This window comes from Sodiomyces alkalinus, assembly GCF_003711515.1.
Source record: "Sodiomyces alkalinus F11 unplaced genomic scaffold SODALscaffold_8, whole genome shotgun sequence".
NCBI classification, from domain to species: Eukaryota; Fungi; Ascomycota; class Sordariomycetes; order Glomerellales; family Plectosphaerellaceae; genus Sodiomyces; species Sodiomyces alkalinus.
The window spans coordinates 646,821-667,679 of NW_021167086.1; the positions used below are offsets into that span (position 1 = coordinate 646,821).

A 20,859-nucleotide genomic window follows, 5' to 3' on the forward strand; every position below is an offset into this window, starting at 1 on the left:
TCAGCGAGAGAAGAGTAGACTCACAGCGACTTTGTTAGTAGATCGGAGGAGATATGATTCGTGTGGTAGTGTGTGTATGAGTGTGAGTATATGCACTCTAGGTCTTCTATCCTGTGCCCTTGGAATAATGGGGTGGGAAGAAGTGAAGAAGTGAAGAAGCGAGGATATGAGGGAGGCGGATGATAGAACGAAGTCAGGGAGGGCCGATGGAACAATAATAAACAAGAAGACTTTGCGACTCGCAATGCAAATGCAAGCACCACCGCTCACGAGAGTCAGAAAGGGTGGGATGTAAGTAATAACTTGTTGATGTCCAAGATGGGTGTGGGAGTCCGGCGCGGGGGGGAGGGTGGGCAGAGGGGTTGATTTGTACTTTGGACAAGAGAAAGGGCGAGTTATTTGGAGGAAGGGGGGGGGGGTATGGGACCAGATGAACCAGTTGAGGCTACAGTTCTTATTACGGTGGGTGTGACATGTTACGGTCAAGGGAAGCCAGAGCATGGCATTGGGGGAGGACGAGTAGACGATGCATGAAAGTATGGAGCGGGATGGAGAACGGAGACGAGAGAAGGAATTTGGAAGACGGAAGACTGTACGGGCAAGGCAACGGGCAATAGACGACGGACAGAGGGCGGTGGGCGGTGGGCGGTGGGGTAAAGAGGCGGTCGAGTAAAAGGCCCCTCCAGGGATATGCATGGGCTAGGGATAAAGGGCCGAGGGTGTGGGCTTTGGCTTTGCCGGGAGGGAGGAAGAGAAAGAGGTACGGAGTACGAAGTAATCAGTTGCTCAGTATCCGTACTCCGTATTCAGTTTATTGCCTGGAGAGAAACGGAAACGGTAAACGGTACTCCGTGGTGGTGAGAATAAGCAGCGTTTGCTTGGACGGTGTGAGCAAATGGTCAGGGGAAAAGTGACGGTGAGAGGAGCCAGAAAGGCAGAGAGCCAGATAGCCCCCCGCCCTTCGCTACTGTACCGCCGTCTTCGGCATGTCGGATGGGACCCGTTTCGTTTCTTCACTGTACCTTATGTAGGTAGGTCCTCGAGCCCTGTATTCGTACTTCGTACGGTCTTTGGTCCAACCGTCCCACGGGGCAACTGACAAGCCATTCGACAGTAGAGGGTTGTGACTCTTTCTCTTCCCCATTGACGGTTTCGGGGGGCCAAGGGGCCAAGAGGACCTCGCAGATCCAGATGGACGATCGACTACAACATGAACAGGCCAACCGCAAGCTGGCCAAGTAAGCGATAAGGAGGAGATGTAGCAAAGATCCATTCGGAAAGCGAGATACTGTAGTGACTGGAACACTGAAGACAATGAACCACCGGCAGCCTTTCAGGTGAGTGAACGGTCATGTCATGGCGACAGGCACTCGGTAGTCTATCCTCTTCGCCCGGTTAGTCGTCTCATTATTTTCCATCCGTTGTCCAGGATAGGCCGGTTTTGACCCTATTTCTGACTGGCTCTCCCAGCTCGAGGGGCCTGAAACGCGAAGAACGAGAATGTGCTGAGGATTATCACCTCAAGCGTGACCAGTGACCATGGTCTGGACGAGCTCCGACTGGTTTCGACGGAGAATTCATCCTGCCTGATGGGGTGTCACAGGAAGACAAGAAGATGACATGAACGAATGAGATCATACATAATGGTCAAGACGTGGCTTTGCCCTCTGGACCCCTGTCGTCTTGCTTAAACGGGACACAAGAGATTCGTAGTGTAGTTGGGAAGGGCTCGGCTCGGCCGTAAGCGAGACAGAAGAGGACCGGGAAAAATAACCAGAGACTAGGGAATAAGGGAAAAACAATAGAAAAAAAAAAGAAGAAGAAAAAGGCCGTCGATAAGGTAGCGAATGATTGCCGTTTGCCCAAACCAGGGAGAAGTTGACGGATCAGACGGGAACGAGACGGGGGGTCACTGGTCAACACTGCGGGACCCGGGAGCAAATCGATCGAATAGCGACCTGGGGCCTGGGATGGTGCCCATCGCCCAGTACGGAGTGCTGAGTAGAAAATGACAGGAGTAATGGCTGAAAAAGGAAATCCGTGAATGGAAAGGTCGAAGAGGCTAAAAGCCAGGAAAGAGACGGGAAAATAGGCCTAAAAAAAGAACAAAAAGAAGGAAAAACGAAAAAGAAGAAAAAAAAAAGAAAAAGAAACAAACGGTGAAGGGGCTCGCGTCATGGAAGCGCCCCGAGCCGAACTGGAGCCCGGGCCCACTAAGAATAAGCAATTGGTCCGGTAGACATCCCCGAAGGCTTTCGGGCAAGAGCTATAGATAATCTGGACTAGTGCCCTTCTCCTTCCATTCCAAGTCGCCCGGGTCAAACAAGCAGAAGCAGGAGCACTTGGCTAAGAAGTTACAAATATCTGTGCGAAAGGTAGGTACATAGGTAGTCGATCACCCGATCTTGCCTTCCCCAAGCGTTCTCTTATTGCTCCTTTTGGCGGCCAAACTAAGTAATAAGATAGCACCCTACCTTAACCTTAGTAGAACTTGCCTCAACATCATGCACGCGTTTCCGAGTCACGAGGATGACTGATGGTTTTGTATTACCCCATTCGGAAGGAAAGGGTAAGGTGAGGCGCCTACCTTGGGACGGATGTTGAGCAAGACGAAATACGACTACGAAGTATACCTCCTTCCTGTTATATTCGTACAATAACGTCACCGTTTTTCTCTCTAGAGATATTACCTTAAGGTACCTATGCAAAGGAGGGAAGCACCTGATATATGAGATAAGGTACTTACTTTACCACTTTATTTACCTGCTTTCCAGGTTGACGCTCCTCCTCCGTAACAAAGTACGATGTACAAAAGTACGAATACCTACCTTAGGTACCTAGGTACCCCGCATTATTTCCTAAACGCAACCGGCCTATCACCAGCCAGTCCTGAAGGCTGGGAAAGGTTGGGCATCGATGACCCCCCATTCCCATTCCCATTCCCATTCCCCTTCTCCTTAGGTACACCCACTGCATCGTATCATTGCTACCCGACAGGTGACCACGAACATGCAGCGCCCATCCACTCCGCCGACCAAGCGATCGCACCAAGCTCCCATGAGCAAGCTCCTCCAACCCTCATACAGACCATACAGCATACAGACCTTACAGACTCTACAGATCCCCCATACGCTATTGACCACTAAACAGCCACTGTCTTACATCCCGCGCCTCTCATAGCTCAATGACCCGTGGGATGACCAACGCCTCCTCCCAGAAATATCAGCGCCTCTAAAGATCCAGAGTGTCCCAGAGAGCAGGCTCACGAACGAAACTGAGACGTTTGTCTTTTGGGATGGGATGGTGGAGAGGATAGAGGACCTGCGTGCTATAACGACACTGGCGGCGCGGCCTCGGCGGGCTTTGTCTTGGTTTCGTGATAAGGACCGCATAATTATTTGACTAACCACTCCCACAAGATACCAGCGGTGCTATTCCCGGGTGATCACCTCGGACTTGGTCCCGTGAAACGTGCTCACTTCATCAGGTGTTCTCGCCATTCTCATACTCTCTCTTACTCTCTCACCCTCGCCCACGACAAAAGTCAGAATACCAACAGGGCCGATTTGCTCATAAAGACGTCAATCAAAGTCCAGACACGAAGAGCGAGAAATATGGTGCCTTAGTTCAGCATCAACGTGGTTATTATTCACACCACTTGGGGTAATAAGACAGGTCCAGCGGTTGGCAGTTGGCAGTTGGCCCTCATCTTTGCCGACAAACGAACGAGAGCACGAGAAACATTCTGATAATGTCACGGGTGAAGCCGGCCAGGAACCAAGAGAATCTCCGGGCCCCCCCGATTGAGGCTTTGTTTCATCGTGAGATAGTCTGGCATCTGTCAATGGTCTCAATGGTCGTTGAACCATACCTCGGCTTACTTTTTAGTCATCATGGACAGGACAGAGCAAGAAACCAGGAACAATGGAGTTGCCGATCTCCGTTGCCCGTATAGTGCAACGTATGAGGTTGGTTGGCAGGAGCAAATATCCGAGAGGGAGCCCACAAAGAAAGAAGAAAGAAAAAAGACATTTCGAAACATCTCCCTCCGACGGTCGCCAGGCAGAGCACCCAGGCGCTTGTATCTACGAATACTTCGTACCTTGGCTTGACCTACGGAGACACGGTGGCTGGTTGCTGCCCAATCCCGCAGCGGAGCATCGCGGCTCCCAAAGACTCTCTCTCTCTCTCTCTCTCCCCCCCCGTATCCTTTCTGGACAGCTGCAAACCGCTGCCGACCACTCAGAACTGTCGTCATGGATTCGGCGCTCTCTCCACTGTGCTTCATGGCCGCATAATAGGCCGGCCGTCGCGCATTGCCATTGCTCGCCCATTCTCCGCCATCCGTCTGCGTCTCCGTCTCCAAGATCTCCGTCCGTTTTGGAGCGACATAGACTTTTGATCGTCGTTCGCCTTTTCGTTGTTCTAACCGGTCGCTGGCCTGGACACGACGTTGCCCACGACCTTCCTTCTCTTCACGGATCTCTTCGCCTCGCGGGGCACGCGTTTCCTTAGTATCTTACGCGTCATTTGGGCCGCCGTATCGTGCCCCTTCGAAATGACTTCTCCCCAACCCCGAATTTGGGAAAGTTAACGAGACGGTCCGCGGAGGATCCCCCTTGAAGCGGCCCCGTTTCTGCTTCTCCCGCGAAGTCTTCACCGCCAATCGCTTGGACAAGGCCAGCGCAAGCTTAGTATTCGTACATTTTCTAAGGTCCCTACAGGAAATACGCACGGCCGGCTGACAGTGCAGTTCCCGCTCCGTCCAGCTGACAGACCTGCCCACTATCACTGTCTTGCTATCTTATTAGTCGGATCCTGAACTGCAACTGCACCCAAGGGCTTGGAACCTCTAACGGCGCGGTCATGAATGTCCTCTCATTTGCTTCTTCTCGTACCACGAATCTTGCATTCATCGGTATCGACTCTTAAGGCGTCGTCTCGCCATCTATCCACCCATTCGCCTCAAAAGGACGCACCCCCATCTCTGCCTCCCTCCGCCAGGCTATGGTCAATATTCCGATACTTGATCTTCCTGGGCTTCACATTTGTCTTCGCACCCCTGAATCTAACATGCATGAACGAGCGGGCTCAAGTCGATGTGGATGGGTCTCTGATTTGGCCCGGAGTTGCTCCAATCACTCCCCCAACTGGTGCGTTCAAGGCGTTTCAGGCCGCATTGGCTACTCGATAGAGAGACCCCGACTCCAGCCCAAACATCGTCGCCCAACCGGACATGCTGAGATCGAGATGCATTGGAGGGAAAGGCCGCCTTGGACCGGTCCGACCCAAGTTTCAGCGCCCCCCCAGGCTACGCGTCTCTAGTCCCGTACTCTGGCCCTAAATGGCATCCGTTATCCGAACGTATTGGATTTGACTTCTATTTGAGTACGACCATACTGAGCTGCTTCATTCAGCTGTCACGTCTCGCCCTAGATCGTCGACCCTTGGATCGATCACTCCAAGCTGGACAGTCAGGGCTTAGTACCTTCAGCCGCTCCTGTTATGCTGTCTCCGTTGCTGGATATCGGGCGACATTGAGCATTCTCTAGTCAGGCTTCAACTAGCGTCGCAGTTGAAGCATATCTAACTTTCCATGAGATCCAGCAGACAATGAGGCGACTCAGCAAATGCCGGCTGGAAGATGAAACAAAGTCACCGACTTGGGGCGGTCTGGCCTTGAAGACACTTGGTGTCTTCTATCATGTCCTGGGTCGAGATCCATCATCACTTCGTATCACGAGCCTCTTTCGACAGTCACTCCACTCTAACGTGTCGTTCAGCTCATCCCAACTTGCCGAGAATGAGGCTGGATAACTTAGCGCGGGTTGAATCGCCTAGCAACCGTCTTCCAGGACCATGTCAACACGCGTTTAAGGGTCTGCGCCTAGCTCTTCTGCCTGAGTCCCGACGGTTAGATCTCGTCGGGCTCTTCCCAGCGCCTGGCTGACTACCAAATAGGGGTAGCTGAGTCGGCGAGAGTTGGCTCCCGTCTCAACACGCCCAGGACCCTTGATCTTTACGTTCATGACCTCTCTGCGTCGTGCGTACCGTTCTAAGACCTGGCTGGAAGTATCCTACGGGTGTGAGGCGTCCCTAGGGAGCAGCGGTGAGGAAGTGGTGAAGAGACTCTCGGAGAGACAGGCATCGAACATCAAACCAAGTCAGAAGGCGTCGGCGCCACCGACCGACACAGTCATTGGTCCCCGACCAGAGACCAGCAACTCTCTCTCAGACTCTGGTTACCTACAAGACCTTGATATGCGTTTCTTTGCAAGCATTCTCACCTTGGTTACCAGAGCTTGAAGTCAAGTCAAAGACAGGCGATTCGAAACAGCAACAGAATGGTTCAAACGCTCCTGCGCCGGACTGCATCGTCCCTGGGAGATGCGGATAGCCGCATGTCGATACGGTCCATGCAATGCAAAGACGGTGAAACAAGAAGCCCCATCGTACTGTATGCAAGTCTGTTTGGTTCGGATTTTTTTGGGGGATTGTGGAGAAGAGGCCCAGCTTTTTCCTCTTCACGTTGATTCGGTAGCATCTGGTCCAAAAGGGGGAGTTTGAAGTCCGCCGGATCTTGCTGAATGCCCATTTTTTGGCTGTGACTCATCGAGATCCAGGTGAAGGAAGACATTGGGCACTATTTTGCTCTAATCATCGTGTGTCCACATTCCCATTTTTCGTCATGTCCGGGCTTGGTTGCCGAGCGGTTCCATATTATTAGAACAAGAAGGCGGGTGTATTGGCGGTGAAGAAGAATGGAAGTGGCTGGGTCCCTGCACCTCTACCACCGCCTCGCCACTCCACTCACGACCGAAGCGCTCCTACTAGGCTTCCAGATGTTGACGAATCCAGTACTGACCCTGAGAATAGGGCGAGTCATCTTTTTTCGCGATATTCCGTTGCTGCTCCACAGCCGCGCCTTTGCTGGACTTTGTGCGGGAAAACTGAAAGCACACGTTGTGTTCCGTACATTATCACATGGGGAAGGAGAGAAAGGGCTTCTCGGGTTGTTCTCGGGACGAGGGAGGAAAGCGGTAGCGTAGCGCTCCCGTGGCCGCGATGTCCACCTTTTTCCGTCCGACGGAACGTCACGTCGACTCGGGGAGACGGTCGAGAAAAGGCGGGAATCCAGCTTCATACGGTTGCTCGGGGGAACCAGAATCACCGTCTGCCCACATCGGGGGTGGGGATGGATGCTTTGCTGGCGATGACTGAGATGTGCGGTGAGCGAGATCCCATGGGTCTCTCCCCCCTTCATGATGTCGAGATGGAGACTGTGAGCCACGTTGTCGGCGCCGCTTTGTTTCGCATTATGACTCAACGACGTAGTGTGTTTCCTCCTTCCCTTTTGCCCCTGGGTATTGTTGCTGTACCCATCATTCTGGGTCAGGAGTTTAGCTATCTTACTCCGTGCTTTTCCCCATGTCCGACGGGCGGGAGGACGACGCGGGCCGAGGCGGCCATGGTGCATGCCGTGTCATTGACTTGGTGCTCTAGACAAACGCTCTCTTCTGATATCTCTCTGTCTGAAACTCTGGAGATAGGATAGAGGTAACCCAGTTCTTGTTAGCTTCTACCTTGAGCCTTGGGTCATTTGTTTTCTCTGCCAGATGTTTATCCCTGGCTTCGTAGATCATCGTGATAGAGAAGACGTCTGCTGTAATGTCTTCGTTCCATGAAGAAGGCGGTGGACTTTGGAGTGTCATTCTTATGGAGGCTTCTAGCTCGTCCTTCAGCTGCCTGTCAGCTGTTTTCGCCGTGGGGGGGCACTGATTTCAGGTGTGGTAAGTCGACACGGGAGATATCACAAGCTGTGTGCTCTGAAGGGATTCTATTGCGGGAAGCTTAGCTAGGTAGCTATGTCTCTCTCTCTGTTTTTTTTTTTTTTTTTAAAAAAAAGAAAAAAAAAAAAAAAAACCTATTCGTTGGAGTACATAGCCCGATAGACTGTTTTGCAGCCGTATAATGCAGAGGTGATGATCAGAGTAAGACAACCGAGTAAGACAACCGAGTACGACAGGACATGGAAACATAACTCGATACACCTTCCACATTGCAGCCATCAAGCACAATGGTCATGGGTCAAGCCCGTTCCTACGTGAAAACGGGGCCCATAAGCTCTTCACCTCGTATCCCTCATCTCTTCTGGGCCATCTCACACCACGACTCCCAGGTGAAAGACAGAGATCGGAAAGAAATCCAACGGCAAGTCAGCGACACCAGCCCCCCCACCAGATGACTCAGGAAGCGCCAGCAACCTTGAGCAGATGCTCCCCAACCTTAATGTTGGCGTACTCGTAAGCCTTGCTCTCGGGGGGGAAGGTGCCGTTGGCGGCCCAGAGGTCGAGGAGCGGCTGCATGGGCTCCAGCTCGGTGGGCTTGAGCAGGTCGAGGGCGGTGGCGGTGAGGACGAAGTGGGAGAAGCAGCTGTTGAGCTGCTTCTCGAGGTTGAGGTGGTAGAAGGGGTCGGTGAAGTGGGCCCAGTACAGGTGGGCGTAGACGCGGAACATCTGGCGGAAGATGGTCTGGCAGACGTCGACGAAGTTCTTGGGGAAGCCGGAGCGCTTGCCGACCCACTCGGGCTCGCCGGTGGGGCTGGAGAGCTGGGAGAGAGGGGTGGTGGTGATGGAGGGGTTGTGGGCGTAGGAGACGCCCGAGGGGTCGGTGGGGAAGATGTTGGTGTCGTCGATCTTGCCGGAGATCCAGCGCTGCATTAGGGTGATGTATTCGGAGGCGGGGAGTTCGACGGGCTCGCGGCGGCTGTTGAGCCAGGTGAAAGAATGGTTGCTAGGGGCGGATGAGTATGGATATCCCGGGGATATATGGGGACATGTGGGAGAGGCAGCGAATGCGAATGTCACTTACTGTCCGGCAGACATCTTGGGACAGGTGGCGCTGCTGCAGATGGACGTGCCATCATCTTCCTTTTCATGTATCACCCGGACAAAGTTCCAAAGATTGCGATAGTGTTCGACCACTGGCCATGTTAAGCTGTCAGCGACCCTTGTGTGGTGATGGTAACAGATTATGATAAAAACAAGATTAAGGGACGAAGGGGAACATACCCTGATGAGCGATCCATTCGCCCTGCTCAACCGTCTTTGGGCGGGCGCTAAGGGTCATGAAGTTCCCCTTGACAATGTGCTTGGCATAGGCAGAGTTGAGCCACAGGGGTAACGGCCGAGGTAGTTGATAGGAGTTGAGGATATCTTCACCACTGGCCATTGACCGGTTGGCTTCATCCATGCCGATGGTCTGAGCGAGGGAGGGCGAATTGGGAAGGGGAGGGACCTTGGGGGCCTGGCTCGAGGAGGACTGGCTCGCCTGGGACAAGTCGCTCGACGAGTGGGGGGTACCGGCTCCCGCTGTGGACGAGGTTGGGCTCTTGGTTTGAGGGGATGGCTTCTGTGACGCGCCGCCTCCCCGGAAGCGGGCATTGCTGGTGAGTTGTGAGTTGGTATCTTTTGTTTAGAGGAGCATGTTGCCTTTGTAAGGGGGGGCGGGTCTCTTCCTGAAAAGAGTCTCCTCACACGAGCTCATGCCTCATTGCGTCGAGTTCCAACGGGTGAGTGACGGGAGGAGGGAGATGGGTCGTTCAGCTTCCCGAGTCGTCTTCTCTACTCGGATAAGAGACACTTGACCGGCTTGGGGGAGTGAGAGACCGAGATAGAGAAAGAGAGAGTTCATGTCGCCCCGCATTCGACGATGGTAGATATATGAAACGCAGAAGACTGCGATGCCGTGTGGAGACATAATGAGAAGACCCCGCTACTTACATTCCAGAGAAGAGATTCGACATGGTGACAGGGACACGGGACTCGAAGCGTCTGCGTAGGCTGAGAGAAGATAGATATAGGCCGATATAGGTACCGAGGGCGGCCGCAAGGTGGACGGACGGGCCTGGGAAGAATAAGACGAGCAAGTAGCTAGGCCAAGTGAGGGCCCGAGACAGCGCCCAACTCCAAAGGAACAGAGATCCCAGATGATTATGACAAGAAATTGGTGTTCATGAAGCAGCGGGAGGAACAGTTGTGGCTCGAGGTAAGGCACGAAGTCGAAGTATGAAGTAGGTGGAAAGGGGCAGGGCAGAAGCTGTTTGAGGGTGACCGGTGACACGACCCTTACCTTAAGGCAGGTAGAGTGAAATGGAGCCTTGGCCCCCTTTGTCCCCCTTTTTGGCCCCCTTCCGGGGGGGGGAGGGGGGGGGGTCTTTTACTGGACTAGGGGTGAAGGAAGCGGAGAGAGAACGGAACTAATCCGAATCAAGACCGTTAAGCGAGCCATGTTCGGAAAGTGAACGGGTTTTGATGGAGAGTCACGTGATCAGACCTCCCTGTGGAAAAGACAAGATCAACTTAGCAGGATTATATAAGGAATTGTGTCAATTATAGAAATCCGTTGTACCTGTTGAGCCATCCCAAACTGAGATTGAGCCCTGGTACAGGCAGACCTACTAATACCGAGAGGCAGGCCGTTGAAACGTTGACGTCCAAACGGATTAAAGTAAGTCCATAGCATGGGAATGGAGTCCGTTGGAGGGCCGACCCACATTAAGGTACCTAAGGTAATGTACCTTAGCTAGCACAATCGTGTACCAAGGTACATGGAAGGCAAGCTACCCCGTAGAAACTTTGGCAAGCTTGCAACAAGGCTGGCGCGAAACTTCAACCATCTTATCTTCCCAATCTTCCTTCCTAGACGCCTTACTCCCATCCTCTTCCATATTACTTCGACAAACTCGACTCGCCTGCCAATCGGTTTTCACAAGCCCCAAGAACGCCCATCGACTGCACGTCAGTTGCCATGTCGGATTCGGAAGAATTGAACGAGATCCCCGAAGACGCGGGCTCCGACCTCTTCGGTGAAACGGACGACGAGGATATCCTCCCGCGAAGCGAGCGTGGTGCCGGCTCTGACGAGGACGAAGCACGAGAAGGCAGGGGCGAAGCTGGTGACGATGACGACGAGAAACGTGTCGGGTCCGATGACGATGAAGACCGTCAGTCCGTTGACGTTCAGAACAAAGTGGTCGAGTCGGTGGAAGTGCAGCGGCATAGGGTACCCAAGACCGGAGACGGCACCGTATGTTTTATTTCTGTCAAATTCGCGCTCCGGGTTATAGCAAAGCGCAAAAGACTAACCTTCCCTCTCTCTCCCCCCCTTACAGCTACGATCGTTCCGTGTACCCAAATTCATTCGCATCCTGCCCGAGCTGTACGACCGCGGCACGTTTGAACCCACGGAAGCGGACATTGCCAACGCCAAAGCAGAGAACCCCAAGGCGGACATCCGCGTCCGCAAGGACCCCGCGACGGGCCAACTGCAGAGCAACGCCCTGCTCCACCGGTGGAGCGACGGGTCGCTGACGCTGTCGATCGGCGACGAGCACTTCGAGGTGAGCAGCAAGATGCTGGCGCCGCCGCTGGACAAGGCGTACCAGGAGCTCCAGGACGGGCACTACTACGCGGCGGCGCCGAACCTGAGCAGCAACCACTATATGATGGTGGGGCACGTCTCGGAGCAGTACGCGGTGCGGCCCGGCAAGGAGGTGGAGGACGACGCGCTGGCCAAGCTGGCGGAGCGCATGGCGGCGGCGTCGCGCGGCGTGCACGAGGCCGACATGATCATCAAGACGGTCAAGGACCCGGAGCTGCAGAAGAGGCAGGCCGAGCAGGCGGAGAAGGAGCGCATGAAGGCGCAGCGGAGGCGCGAGACGACCCAGGCGAGGCAGGAGGGCGGCGCGGGTGCCGGCGCGCGGTACGGACGCAGCGGCGGGGCCGGCGCGCTCTCGATCGGCGACCTGGAAGGCCGGAAGGCGGGCGGCGGGTCGCGGAAGAGGGGCGCGTCGGGCGTGGGCGCGGGGGGTAGGGCGAAGCGGAGACGGCCCGAGTATGACTCGGATGACGATCTTCCGTCGGGGGCCCGGCGCGCGGGAGACGATTACGACCTGGGAGACGACTTTATCGCGCCCAGCGATGAAGATCTCAGCGACGAAGGGGGTGGTGATGACGACGACGACGAGGAGGAGGAGGAGGTGCTGGATGATGAGGACGAGGATGAGGCACCGCGAAAGAAGAGGCGGCGGTCGGTGGAGTCTGAGGATGAGGACGCCGAGGGGGACCTTGACGATGAGGTTGCGGCGGAATCTACTAGTCGTGCGAGGAGGCGACCAGTCATTCATGACGAGGATGACGAGTAGAGGGGTGAAGTCATGGCGTCAGGCTTCAGGACGCTTTGTTCTTTGCCATTTTCCCCTCTAGAGTATTGGAATTTCAATGCCGGGCGCGAAGCATACGTCGTAAGAAAGAGCACGGAACTAATTTGTATACTACCAGGCTTAGAGGTACGCATACAGGGGGCCAATGGGATTAGCAACAACTACAATCTGGAAATCGGATTCAGCGGCCTGCCCGTGTCTGTCCGTCTTTGTATTGGGCATTTCAGTTTTTTCTTTCTTTTTTGAGCTTGATAATGTAAGGCAATTAATTGTTGCAGTGACCTCTGTGAGGTCTTGGGATGAAGGTATGGTAGGTATTAATTAGTAAGGTATCTGTAAGTTTCTACCTTAGTAAGGTACCCATCTTCACATGTCACGCAGCTGTCGGTCGGAGTTAGCCCACTGAAGGTACTGTACAGACTAAGGTACTTACAGCAGCACGTGCATGTGTTGGGGAGGGCGCTGCCACTGCAACGGGACGAACCCCAACATTTGCCCCGAACCCCCACCCCCACCCGCACCTCAACGGTCCCCGATCCCATAACTTCAGTCGTCTCCTCACTCCTCACTCCGACAAGCATCTGATCAGCTTCGCAACTCTCCTCCCGCTTTCCGCCATCATATCACGCCTTCATTTCCTCGACGCAAGGTCTTTGCCAATGCTCTCCTTTGTATTGATCAAGTAGAAGTCGATTCGACTCCTCATGTTCTTCTATCAGGCAGCTCATCCAACATGGGGGTAGTCCTTGCACTCTGGCAAGTGGTGGTGTATGTTGTTCAGTTCTGGCAAAGGGTATGTCTCCTAGTCTCCTATGTCTCCTGTGTCTTCTCCATGCCCCTGTTCTCCATTGTGAATTCTGGATTGACATGTCAAATACGTTGCGACAAACAGAAATTCCGCGAATGGTACACCCGAAAGAGCCCCGTCGAGCTCTGGCTAGACCTCCTCCGTAACGCCGAAACCTTTGAGGAATGGGAAGAGGCCGCCCTCCACCTCGACAACCTGCTAGGACTCGACCTCTGGAGGAATAACCCCACGTCGAAATACTATGACTACCGTCTCATCAACGAACGCTTAAACTCCCTCGTCGAGGCCCGCGAGGAGGACAACATCAACCAGCTCGTCAATCTCCTACGATCCGGCCTCGTCCGCAACCTCGGCAACATCAGTTCCCCCAAGCTTTATAACCGCGCCTTCGCCGGGACCAAGTACCTCATCGAAGAATACATCACCCAGGTCGCCGAAGCCGTCGAAGACGTGTCCGCCCTACCTACTACTCCTCCCCCTCACTCTCTCGACCACCACGCGTCCTTCGTCGCGGCTTCTCCCTCGCAGTGCCAAGGCTCCACCAGCTCGACGCAAACGGGCCGAAACACGACGCGGAACCGCCCCTCCACGGCCAGCGGCGAGACGACGACCAGTCCTACAACCCTCACAAACCAGACCAAGCTGGACTTCCTCCACGATACCCGCCAGGCCTTCGGGCGGAGCACCCTCGTGCTGCAGGGCGGCGCCATCTTCGGCATGTGCCACCTCGGCGTCGTCAAGGCCCTCTTCCTGCGCGGCCTGCTCCCCCGCATCATCACCGGCACGGCCACGGGCGCCCTCATCGCCGCCCTCGTGGCCATCCACACCGAAGAAGAGCTCCCCAACGTCCTCAGGGGGGAGGGGATCGACCTGTCGGCGTTTGCGGGGAAGACCGAGGCGCAGGAGAACCGTGCCGACGCCGGCGACGGTAGCAATAACAATAACGATAACAATAACAACGAAGAGGGGCTGACGGCGGCGAGGAAAAAGGAACAGCAGCAGTCCTTCGCCACGAGGTGGCAGACGCTGCTACGGCGGGCGAGACGGTTCTGGAAGGAAGGCTACTTCCTCGACGTCAAGGTGTTGGAGGATTGCGTCCGCGCCAATGTGGGGGATTTGACGTTTGAAGAAGCGTTTAATCGCAGTAAGAGGGTCTTGAACGTTACTGTGGCTACCGAGGGGCAGGGGGGCGTGCCGACGCTTCTCAACTATCTTACCGCACCCAATGTGGTATGTTGGTTTTTTTTCTCCTTTCTTTTTTTCTTTTTTTTCTTCTTTTTTTTGGCAGCAAACAGGCCCTCCCCCCCCCCCCGAAACAAAAGAAAAAAAAGAGAAACGGGACACCGACGGGACAACGACGGACACCGAAAGTGAGCTGACATGGCAATAGTTAATCTGGACGGCGGCCGTAGCGTCAAATGGCTCCTCGCCAAGCCTGTATGGCCGCCGAGTGACCACAATCCTCTGCAAGGACGCCCAGGGCAACATCGTACCCTGGGCGCCGGCCAACATCATCGACTTCCGCCACTGGACCCACGTGTCGTACTCGGACCGGGAGTCGCCGCTCTCGCGCATCGCCGAGCTGTTCAACGTCAACCACTTCATCGTGTCGCAGGCCCGGCCCTACCTCATCCCCTTCCTGCAGAGCGACATGCACGGCCCGTCGCTGCTGGAGACGGGGAGCCGCACCACCACGTCGGTCACGGCCTTTCTGGTGCGCATGGTGGGGCTGGAGCTGCGCCACCGCCTGCACCAGCTCGACACGCTGCGCATGCTCCCCGCGGGGATCCGCCGGTTCCTCGTCGACGAGCGCGTGCCCGCCGCGTCGATGACGTTGGTGCCCGAGGTCACGGCGGGGGACTTTGTCAGGCTGCTGTTCGAGACGCCGACGCGCGAGGCCCTCGACTACTGGATCCTCCGAGGCGAGCGCAGCGTGTGGCCCGCCGTGGCGGCCTTGCGCGTCAGGTGCGCCGTCGAGAACGAGCTCGACCGGTCGTACCAGCGCGTGAGGCGGATTAAGGCTGGCGGGCTTAGGAGGAAGGGGTCGACGGCGTCGTCTTCGGGACCGGCGGCGGTTCTGGACCAGAAGAAGCAGAAACGACTCGGCGCGGCTTAGAATTTTTTTTTTTTTTTTTTTTTTTTTTTTTTTTTTTTTTTTTTTTTGCTTTGGATCTCGGCCCGTCGACCATCTGTACCATTCACGAAAGAGAAATGACATGCGAGTGCAAGTGGGTGATTCCCCGAGCCGAGACCCGGCCCGGGCAAGAGTTCGACCGCTTTACCGTCACGGAAGCCACGTGGACCTCCGGCCCGGCCGCTAGTGGTTCCGCCTCGTCCCGCCCTTCCCGAGGCTTCAGGCCCGGTAGCTGCCGACTCTCCTACTCTTCCCGTCTTCTTCTACTGACATTTCTGCCGTCTTGCATTTGTATCCATGCGAGGTCAGCGTTGACATGGAAGACAAAAGAGACGAGGGCCAGAATTTGTAGAGCCCAAAGGTGAAAGGGTACTGGATTAGAAGATGGCACAGATGCCACACCCCTTCACGTACGGCGGATTCTTCTTCCTCGACTGGCATTATCCTTCATGTTCTTTTCTTCTTTTCAATTGTTTCCCAGGGTCATCGAAATCTGCTGTACACAAGACAACCACGGTTACAGTAAGAAATGATGCCACTCAGTATGGCCCCCCGGTCCCGCCTCCGGCTGACCCTCTTGCCCTTCTGGTCCAACGCTCCGAGCTCTCCAAGCCTGGTGAATAGCGGGGGCCATTGACCACTGACGGTCCATTCGGCTGGTAGAAGTCGCGGTTCTCATTCCCATGTTTTTCCTTCAATCGACGGTCGAGAAACGCCCCCTGTCACTCATTTAGCCTAAGATGCTGGGCTTCATCCCGACCATGTTTCCAACAGTCCACAGTCCACAGTCCACAGTCCGCACCACCGGAGACTCCACCGCTTCGGCACTTGTGGCGAGGCTTGTGAGCGTCGGAAATGGAAAATGCTGCATGACGTTGCGTTGAGAAAACATAAAATGAAGACGTTGTCCTCTTGCGACGCACATTCGGTGCGAGGCTCAGGCTTGGAGGAGAGATAATAGGCCCGGGGTTTTTCTTGAATATTCGAATCCCTTGCTTTCTGGTCCTCAACTGGCGATCGTCAATCAGCTCAGGTTCAAGTCAATTGGTGCTCCAAGGTGCTCACCTATCACCTATTTTCACCATGTTCGCCGGCTTCTCCCTTCGGACGGCTTTGACGGCCTTGCTCGTCTTGGGCACAGCAACGTCCTCGGTCCTTGCGAGCGATCCCTGTGTGCCGAGAGATGAAGACAAAGATTGGGTTACGGTCTGGGGCGCCATGCCACAGCTGACTGAACCCCATAACTTGCCTCCGGTGCCCTTTGTAAGTCAATTGCTCCTGAGAAGTTCGGTCAGCGTAGACCAAGGTTAACACGACCGGCCGGGGGGGAAAAAACAGAACGAGACAGGACGCGTCTTCCACGACAGCACGATCCGCCAAACCGTCAAGGCATCGCTGGCCACATCGACTCTCCGTCTGGAGATCAGCAACGCCTTTGGCGGCTCCGACCTCCCCATCACCGCCGTCTCCGTGGCCCTCCCGGTAGACCCGTCCCGAGCCGGCGGTAGCGCCATCCAACCCAACACGGCGCAGGAGGTGACCTTCTCGGGCTCCCGCTCCATCATCGTCCCCCAGGGCGCCCTGGTGCTCTCCGACCCCATCGACATCGCCGTCGAGTCCGAGTCGATCCTCGCCATCAGCATCTACCTCGCCGACGGCCAGACCACCAACGACCTCACCTCGCACCCGGGCAGCCGCACCACCTCCTGGCTCGTGCACGGGAACCACGTCGCCGACGCCGACTTTAACAACGCCACCCCGTCGGACCACTGGTACCTCATCTCCGCGCTGGAAGCCCCGCTCAACACCCCCGGCGCGGACGAGGAGGCCGCCACCATCGCCATCATCGGCGACTCCCTCACCGACGGTCGTGGTTCTACCACCAACGCCAACAACCGCTGGCCCGACCAGCTCCTCGCCCGCCTCAACGCCGACAACAACGCCACCACATCGGCCCGCCGCCCGGCTATCGCGATCCTGAACCAGGGCGCCGGCGGCAACCGCGTCCTCGCCGACGGGCTGGGCCCCAACGCCATGGCCCGCATCGACCGCGACGTCCTCTCGCACCCGGGCGTGCGCTACGTCCTCTTCTTCATCGGCGTCAACGACATCGGCACCGCCGCCGCCGAGCCGGGCCCGCAGGCCGTTGTCGGGGACCGCCTCGCGCAGGCCTTCCACCAGATGGCTACCCGGCTGCGGCGCCACGGGCTTGCCGTGTTCGGCGCGACGCTGACGCCCATGTCTGGCCCGGGCCAGGCGTACGGCCACCCGGAGCGGGAGAAGACGAGGCAGGGGCTCAACGAGTGGATCCGCGCCGCCGAGGGGACGGTGTTCGATGCCGTGGTGGATTTTGATGCTATGGTGAGGGATCCGGAGAACCCGGAGACGTTGGCACCGCCTTACAACGAGGGGGATCACTTGCACTTGAGCCCTAGGGGGTATCAGGCTATGGCGGATGGGTTTGACTTGGAGTTGTTTGCCAGGTTTGCTGGCGCGGGGAGGAGGTTCTAAGGGGTGGTGGAAGCGGATCGTCAGGGTCAGATTGTGCTGCTACGGCTCCAAGGGAAAACCGCATAATGCCTGCTCTTTCTTCACTTCATCATACAAAACACTACCTAGGGGTAAAAGTTGGTTGACGTGTCTAGATTTCTTTTATTCCCAACGCCGCGCTGAAACAGGGGACGACAATATTTACAAGAGCCGTAGCCTGACCACATTCTTTTTTTTTTTTCTTTTCTTTTCTTTTTTCCCCTTTCACTATGTCCACAGGATACATGTGCCATCCGCACCGGCACTGGCGCACCACGGTTCCTGAGGATGCCAGTCCACATCCATGACACCCAACTTGTTGACAACCTTGTGGCCTCTAAGCTGCTTGACCGGCACGATGGTCGGGTTCTCCATCAGGTCGCTAACCACCTTGCCATGGAAGATCTGCAGCGTGCCGTCGTCGCTCGCGTCGGCGAACAGGGGCAGCCCGCCGCGGTGGAACTTGACGGCGCGGATGGCCTCCGGGTGGAAGCGCATGGTCTTGTAGGGCCGCGTGGAGAGGTCGAGGTCGTGCCACAGCAGGCGGCGGTCGTACGAGCCGACGATGATGTTGTCGCCGCCGGCGTGCACGTCGAAGGACGAGATCCAGCGCGCGCCCGGCTGCAGCACCTTGACCAGCTCGACCTTCTGCAGGTCGTAGCAGCGGATCTTGCGCTGCGTGGCCACGAACAGCAGCGGGCGCGACGGGTGCCACTGCGCCGTCTGCACCAGGCCCTGGAACCGCTTGAACGGGATCTGCGTGAGGTGCCGCGACAGCGTGTGGACCGCCACCGAGCTGCGCTGGCCCGTCGGGGACACGGTGCAGAGGTAGTCGCCGCGCCGTTGCCAGCTGATCGCCTTGACCGCTGCGCGCACCGTCACTTTGAGCAGCACGCCGAGGTCTTCCAGCTTGGCGCCCGGCCGGGACCACTTCGCCGGGGGCTCTTTCTTCGCGTCGGCGGCGGCAGACGACGGCTGGGTTCCGTTGGTGGCGTAGCCGAAGCCGGCATCGAGGACGTCGCGGCTGTTCTTGTCGATGCCGTCGGCGCCGCGCGGGGGCACCGTGAGGAAGATGTCTTCCCCGGCGGCGGCGGCGAGGATGAAGGTGTCCTTGGTCGGACGCCACCGGACGGCGTTGACGGCCTCGTCGAGGCTCAGCTTGGCCATCCATTCCTGGCGGCCGGTGCGGAGATGCCAGAGGCGGACCGTGCAGTCGTCGCCGCCGCTGGCGAGCCATTCGCCGTCCGGGCTGATGGCCAGGGACCGGACGCGGCCCTCGTGGCCGCGGAAAACGGTCTGGCAGGACGTCGGGAACGGCCTCAGCTCTTCGGGACGAGGCAGCTTGGGGAGCAGGGACGAAGGGTCGATGTTGAGCCTGTTCTTCCGAATACGGGGGGCCAGGTAGAGGTCCAGGCAACGCTCGAAGCGCTCCTTGACCAGGGAGCCGTAGGCCGGGACTTTTCGTAGCGAGTCGTATTTGGCAGGCACGTACTCCTTCTCCCTCTCTTCCGGGTCCTGCTTCTCCCATTCTTCCCTCTCGGCCTTGGTGGGGACGTACTCGGGCGGCGGGTTGTAGCTGAGGTCGAAGCCGGGCGGCGGGAGCTTGGGGGCGGCGATGTTCATGACGTTCGGCGGCTTGGCCTCTTCGTTGGCCCAGATGTCGTAGTAGGTCTCTTCCTTCTCGGCCTCCTCCTTCTCGCGCTCCTCGGGAGGCTTGTACGGCAGGATGCGGCCCTCCTTGATGGCGCGGACGAGCTTGGCGATGCGCTTGGCCTCGTACTTGGACGGGATGAAGCGACGCTTCGGCTCGGGGGCGGCACTGAGCGGCATCTTTTCCTCGACGGAGGTGAACCATTCGACCATTTCCTTGATTATGAATGTTAGCAGTCAATGGATAAGAGATATGGAGTTGGTGAGAAAGAAGAAAAGAATAAAAGATGAAAAAAAGAAAGAAAAAAGAAAGAAAAAAAGGACTAACAGGGTATGGGTCGTAGCCCTCTTCAGGAATCTCATTCATCTGGACACGACGCAAAAGCTCGAGCTGGTCCTGAGTAAGGTTGAGCGGCTTGCCGGTAGCGGGATCGGTGAGGCCAGTCCAGCCCTTGGGAATCTCGATGGTTTCGAGGAGGGCATCAAGGGCCTCGCCCGTGGCCGGGCGCATGATCTTCTTGCCATTGATGTCGTAGCCAATATGGGGGTAGGAGTCGTAGAAGGAGAGGGGGATGTCGCCAATGGTGTTCTCGGGTCCCTGGGCGTCGGAGTCGTCGGAATCATACACGGGGTTGATCTCTTCGTACTCGTAGCGGACACCGCCATTGGCGCCGGGAACGACTCTGTAGTTTGGCTCGTCGCCCTCGCCCTCGACTTCGTCTTCGCCAACTACGACATGGTCCGTTTTGCTGGTTTCGACAAGTTTGCGGTCGAAAGATTCAAGTCCTTCGTCGTCTGAAGGGATCTCGTCGCTTAGGAAGGCTTCGTCGTCGTCGTCATCTTCGTCCTCGTCCTCGTCGTCGACTTCGCTGTCGTCATTCAAGTCGGCGCCACTGTTCTCAGACCCTGACGTCTCAAAGTCCAAGTCATCCTCGTCATCTTCATCTTCACTCCCAGACAAGATGCCCTCCAAGGTGGCATGGGCGAGTTCATCGTCCGACACGGGATCGGCATCAGGTAGCGGTCCTTTCCGCTTCTTGGCGTTTTGTGGTGGCGCCATTGAAAAGGCTGAGATGGAGATAATTATGACGAAGCTGTCAATGAAGCGGTGGGAGCGAAGGATTGCTGGATGCCACGAATCAAGGCACCTGCTTCTCTGAGATGGCTGGATGGTTTTCGCTGGCGCTGGCGCTGGCTCGGTTTGGATCAATATTTTTTTTTCTTTTACTGTTCTGCCGCGAATGGACTGGGGGGGTCTTTTGACCGCTTTCTACAACGGGTCAATTGCGGGGCTTCATGACAGCCAATGGGATGGCCTCTGGGAATTCGCCAATTTCTCTGGATTTGGGGTAATTAGTGAATCCGGAGGACTCGATATCGGTACTGTAGCTGTACCGACATGCAACTTACGGAAACAAAGGAGGTGGGAGTCATCCTCAGAAATGTAAAAGTACCTCATGATTACCAACAGAACGGTCCGTTTTCGCCGTTGACCCAATGTACTGGGTACACCGT

The 20,859-nt window shown here is 56.3% G+C and overlaps 7 protein-coding genes across 7 annotated transcripts; 4 read left to right on the forward strand and 3 right to left on the reverse strand.

Annotated features, from left to right (window-relative positions):
- Positions 1-3,893: 3,893 nt before the first annotated feature.
- SODALDRAFT_361694 (hypothetical protein) lies at positions 3,894-6,306 on the forward strand (the record flags this gene model as incomplete). Its single annotated transcript, XM_028614396.1, has 11 exons — positions 3,894-3,961; positions 4,063-4,373; positions 4,591-4,694; positions 4,754-4,763; positions 4,841-4,872; positions 4,973-5,153; positions 5,245-5,473; positions 5,553-5,713; positions 5,784-5,861; positions 5,962-6,043; positions 6,165-6,306. 11 exons carry the CDS (start codon positions 3,894-3,896, stop codon positions 6,304-6,306), a joined length of 1,398 nt encoding a protein of 465 aa, XP_028464674.1.
- Positions 6,307-6,349: 43 nt separating this feature from the next.
- On the reverse strand, positions 6,350-7,470 carry SODALDRAFT_361695 (hypothetical protein; the record flags this gene model as incomplete). Its single annotated transcript, XM_028614397.1, has 5 exons — positions 6,350-6,455; positions 6,529-6,653; positions 6,815-6,950; positions 7,074-7,387; positions 7,414-7,470. 5 exons carry the CDS (start codon positions 7,468-7,470, stop codon positions 6,350-6,352), a joined length of 738 nt encoding a protein of 245 aa, XP_028464675.1.
- A 410-nt stretch (positions 7,471-7,880) lies between these two features.
- On the reverse strand, positions 7,881-9,920 carry SODALDRAFT_335084 (Mob1/phocein). The gene is made up of 4 exons (XM_028612376.1): positions 9,783-9,920; positions 9,072-9,445; positions 8,872-8,983; positions 7,881-8,793 (listed from the first exon to the last, which is right to left on the reverse strand). Exons 1-4 carry the CDS (start codon positions 9,803-9,805, stop codon positions 8,247-8,249), a joined length of 1,056 nt encoding a protein of 351 aa, XP_028464676.1. The 5' UTR covers positions 9,806-9,920; the 3' UTR covers positions 7,881-8,246.
- A 717-nt stretch (positions 9,921-10,637) lies between these two features.
- On the forward strand, positions 10,638-12,486 carry SODALDRAFT_352106 (hypothetical protein). The gene is made up of 2 exons (XM_028613576.1): positions 10,638-11,088; positions 11,174-12,486. Exons 1-2 carry the CDS (start codon positions 10,810-10,812, stop codon positions 12,203-12,205), a joined length of 1,311 nt encoding a protein of 436 aa, XP_028464677.1. The 5' UTR covers positions 10,638-10,809; the 3' UTR covers positions 12,206-12,486.
- A 318-nt stretch (positions 12,487-12,804) lies between these two features.
- SODALDRAFT_298537 (patatin-like phospholipase) lies at positions 12,805-15,159 on the forward strand. The gene is made up of 3 exons (XM_028608845.1): positions 12,805-13,016; positions 13,116-14,261; positions 14,422-15,159. The coding sequence occupies exons 1-3, from the start codon at positions 12,957-12,959 to the stop codon at positions 15,145-15,147; spliced, it is 1,932 nt and encodes a 643-aa protein (XP_028464678.1). The 5' UTR covers positions 12,805-12,956; the 3' UTR covers positions 15,148-15,159.
- Positions 15,160-16,248: 1,089 nt separating this feature from the next.
- SODALDRAFT_280827 (lipolytic enzyme) lies at positions 16,249-17,676 on the forward strand (the record flags this gene model as incomplete). Its single annotated transcript, XM_028608259.1, has 2 exons — positions 16,249-16,428; positions 16,504-17,676. 2 exons carry the CDS (start codon positions 16,249-16,251, stop codon positions 17,674-17,676), a joined length of 1,353 nt encoding a protein of 450 aa, XP_028464679.1.
- On the reverse strand, positions 17,478-20,683 carry SODALDRAFT_335088 (eukaryotic ribosome biogenesis protein). Its single transcript, XM_028612377.1, has 2 exons — positions 19,673-20,683; positions 17,478-19,560 (listed from the first exon to the last, which is right to left on the reverse strand). Exons 1-2 carry the CDS (start codon positions 20,402-20,404, stop codon positions 17,923-17,925), a joined length of 2,370 nt encoding a protein of 789 aa, XP_028464680.1. The 5' UTR covers positions 20,405-20,683; the 3' UTR covers positions 17,478-17,922.
- Positions 20,684-20,859: the final 176 nt, after the last annotated feature.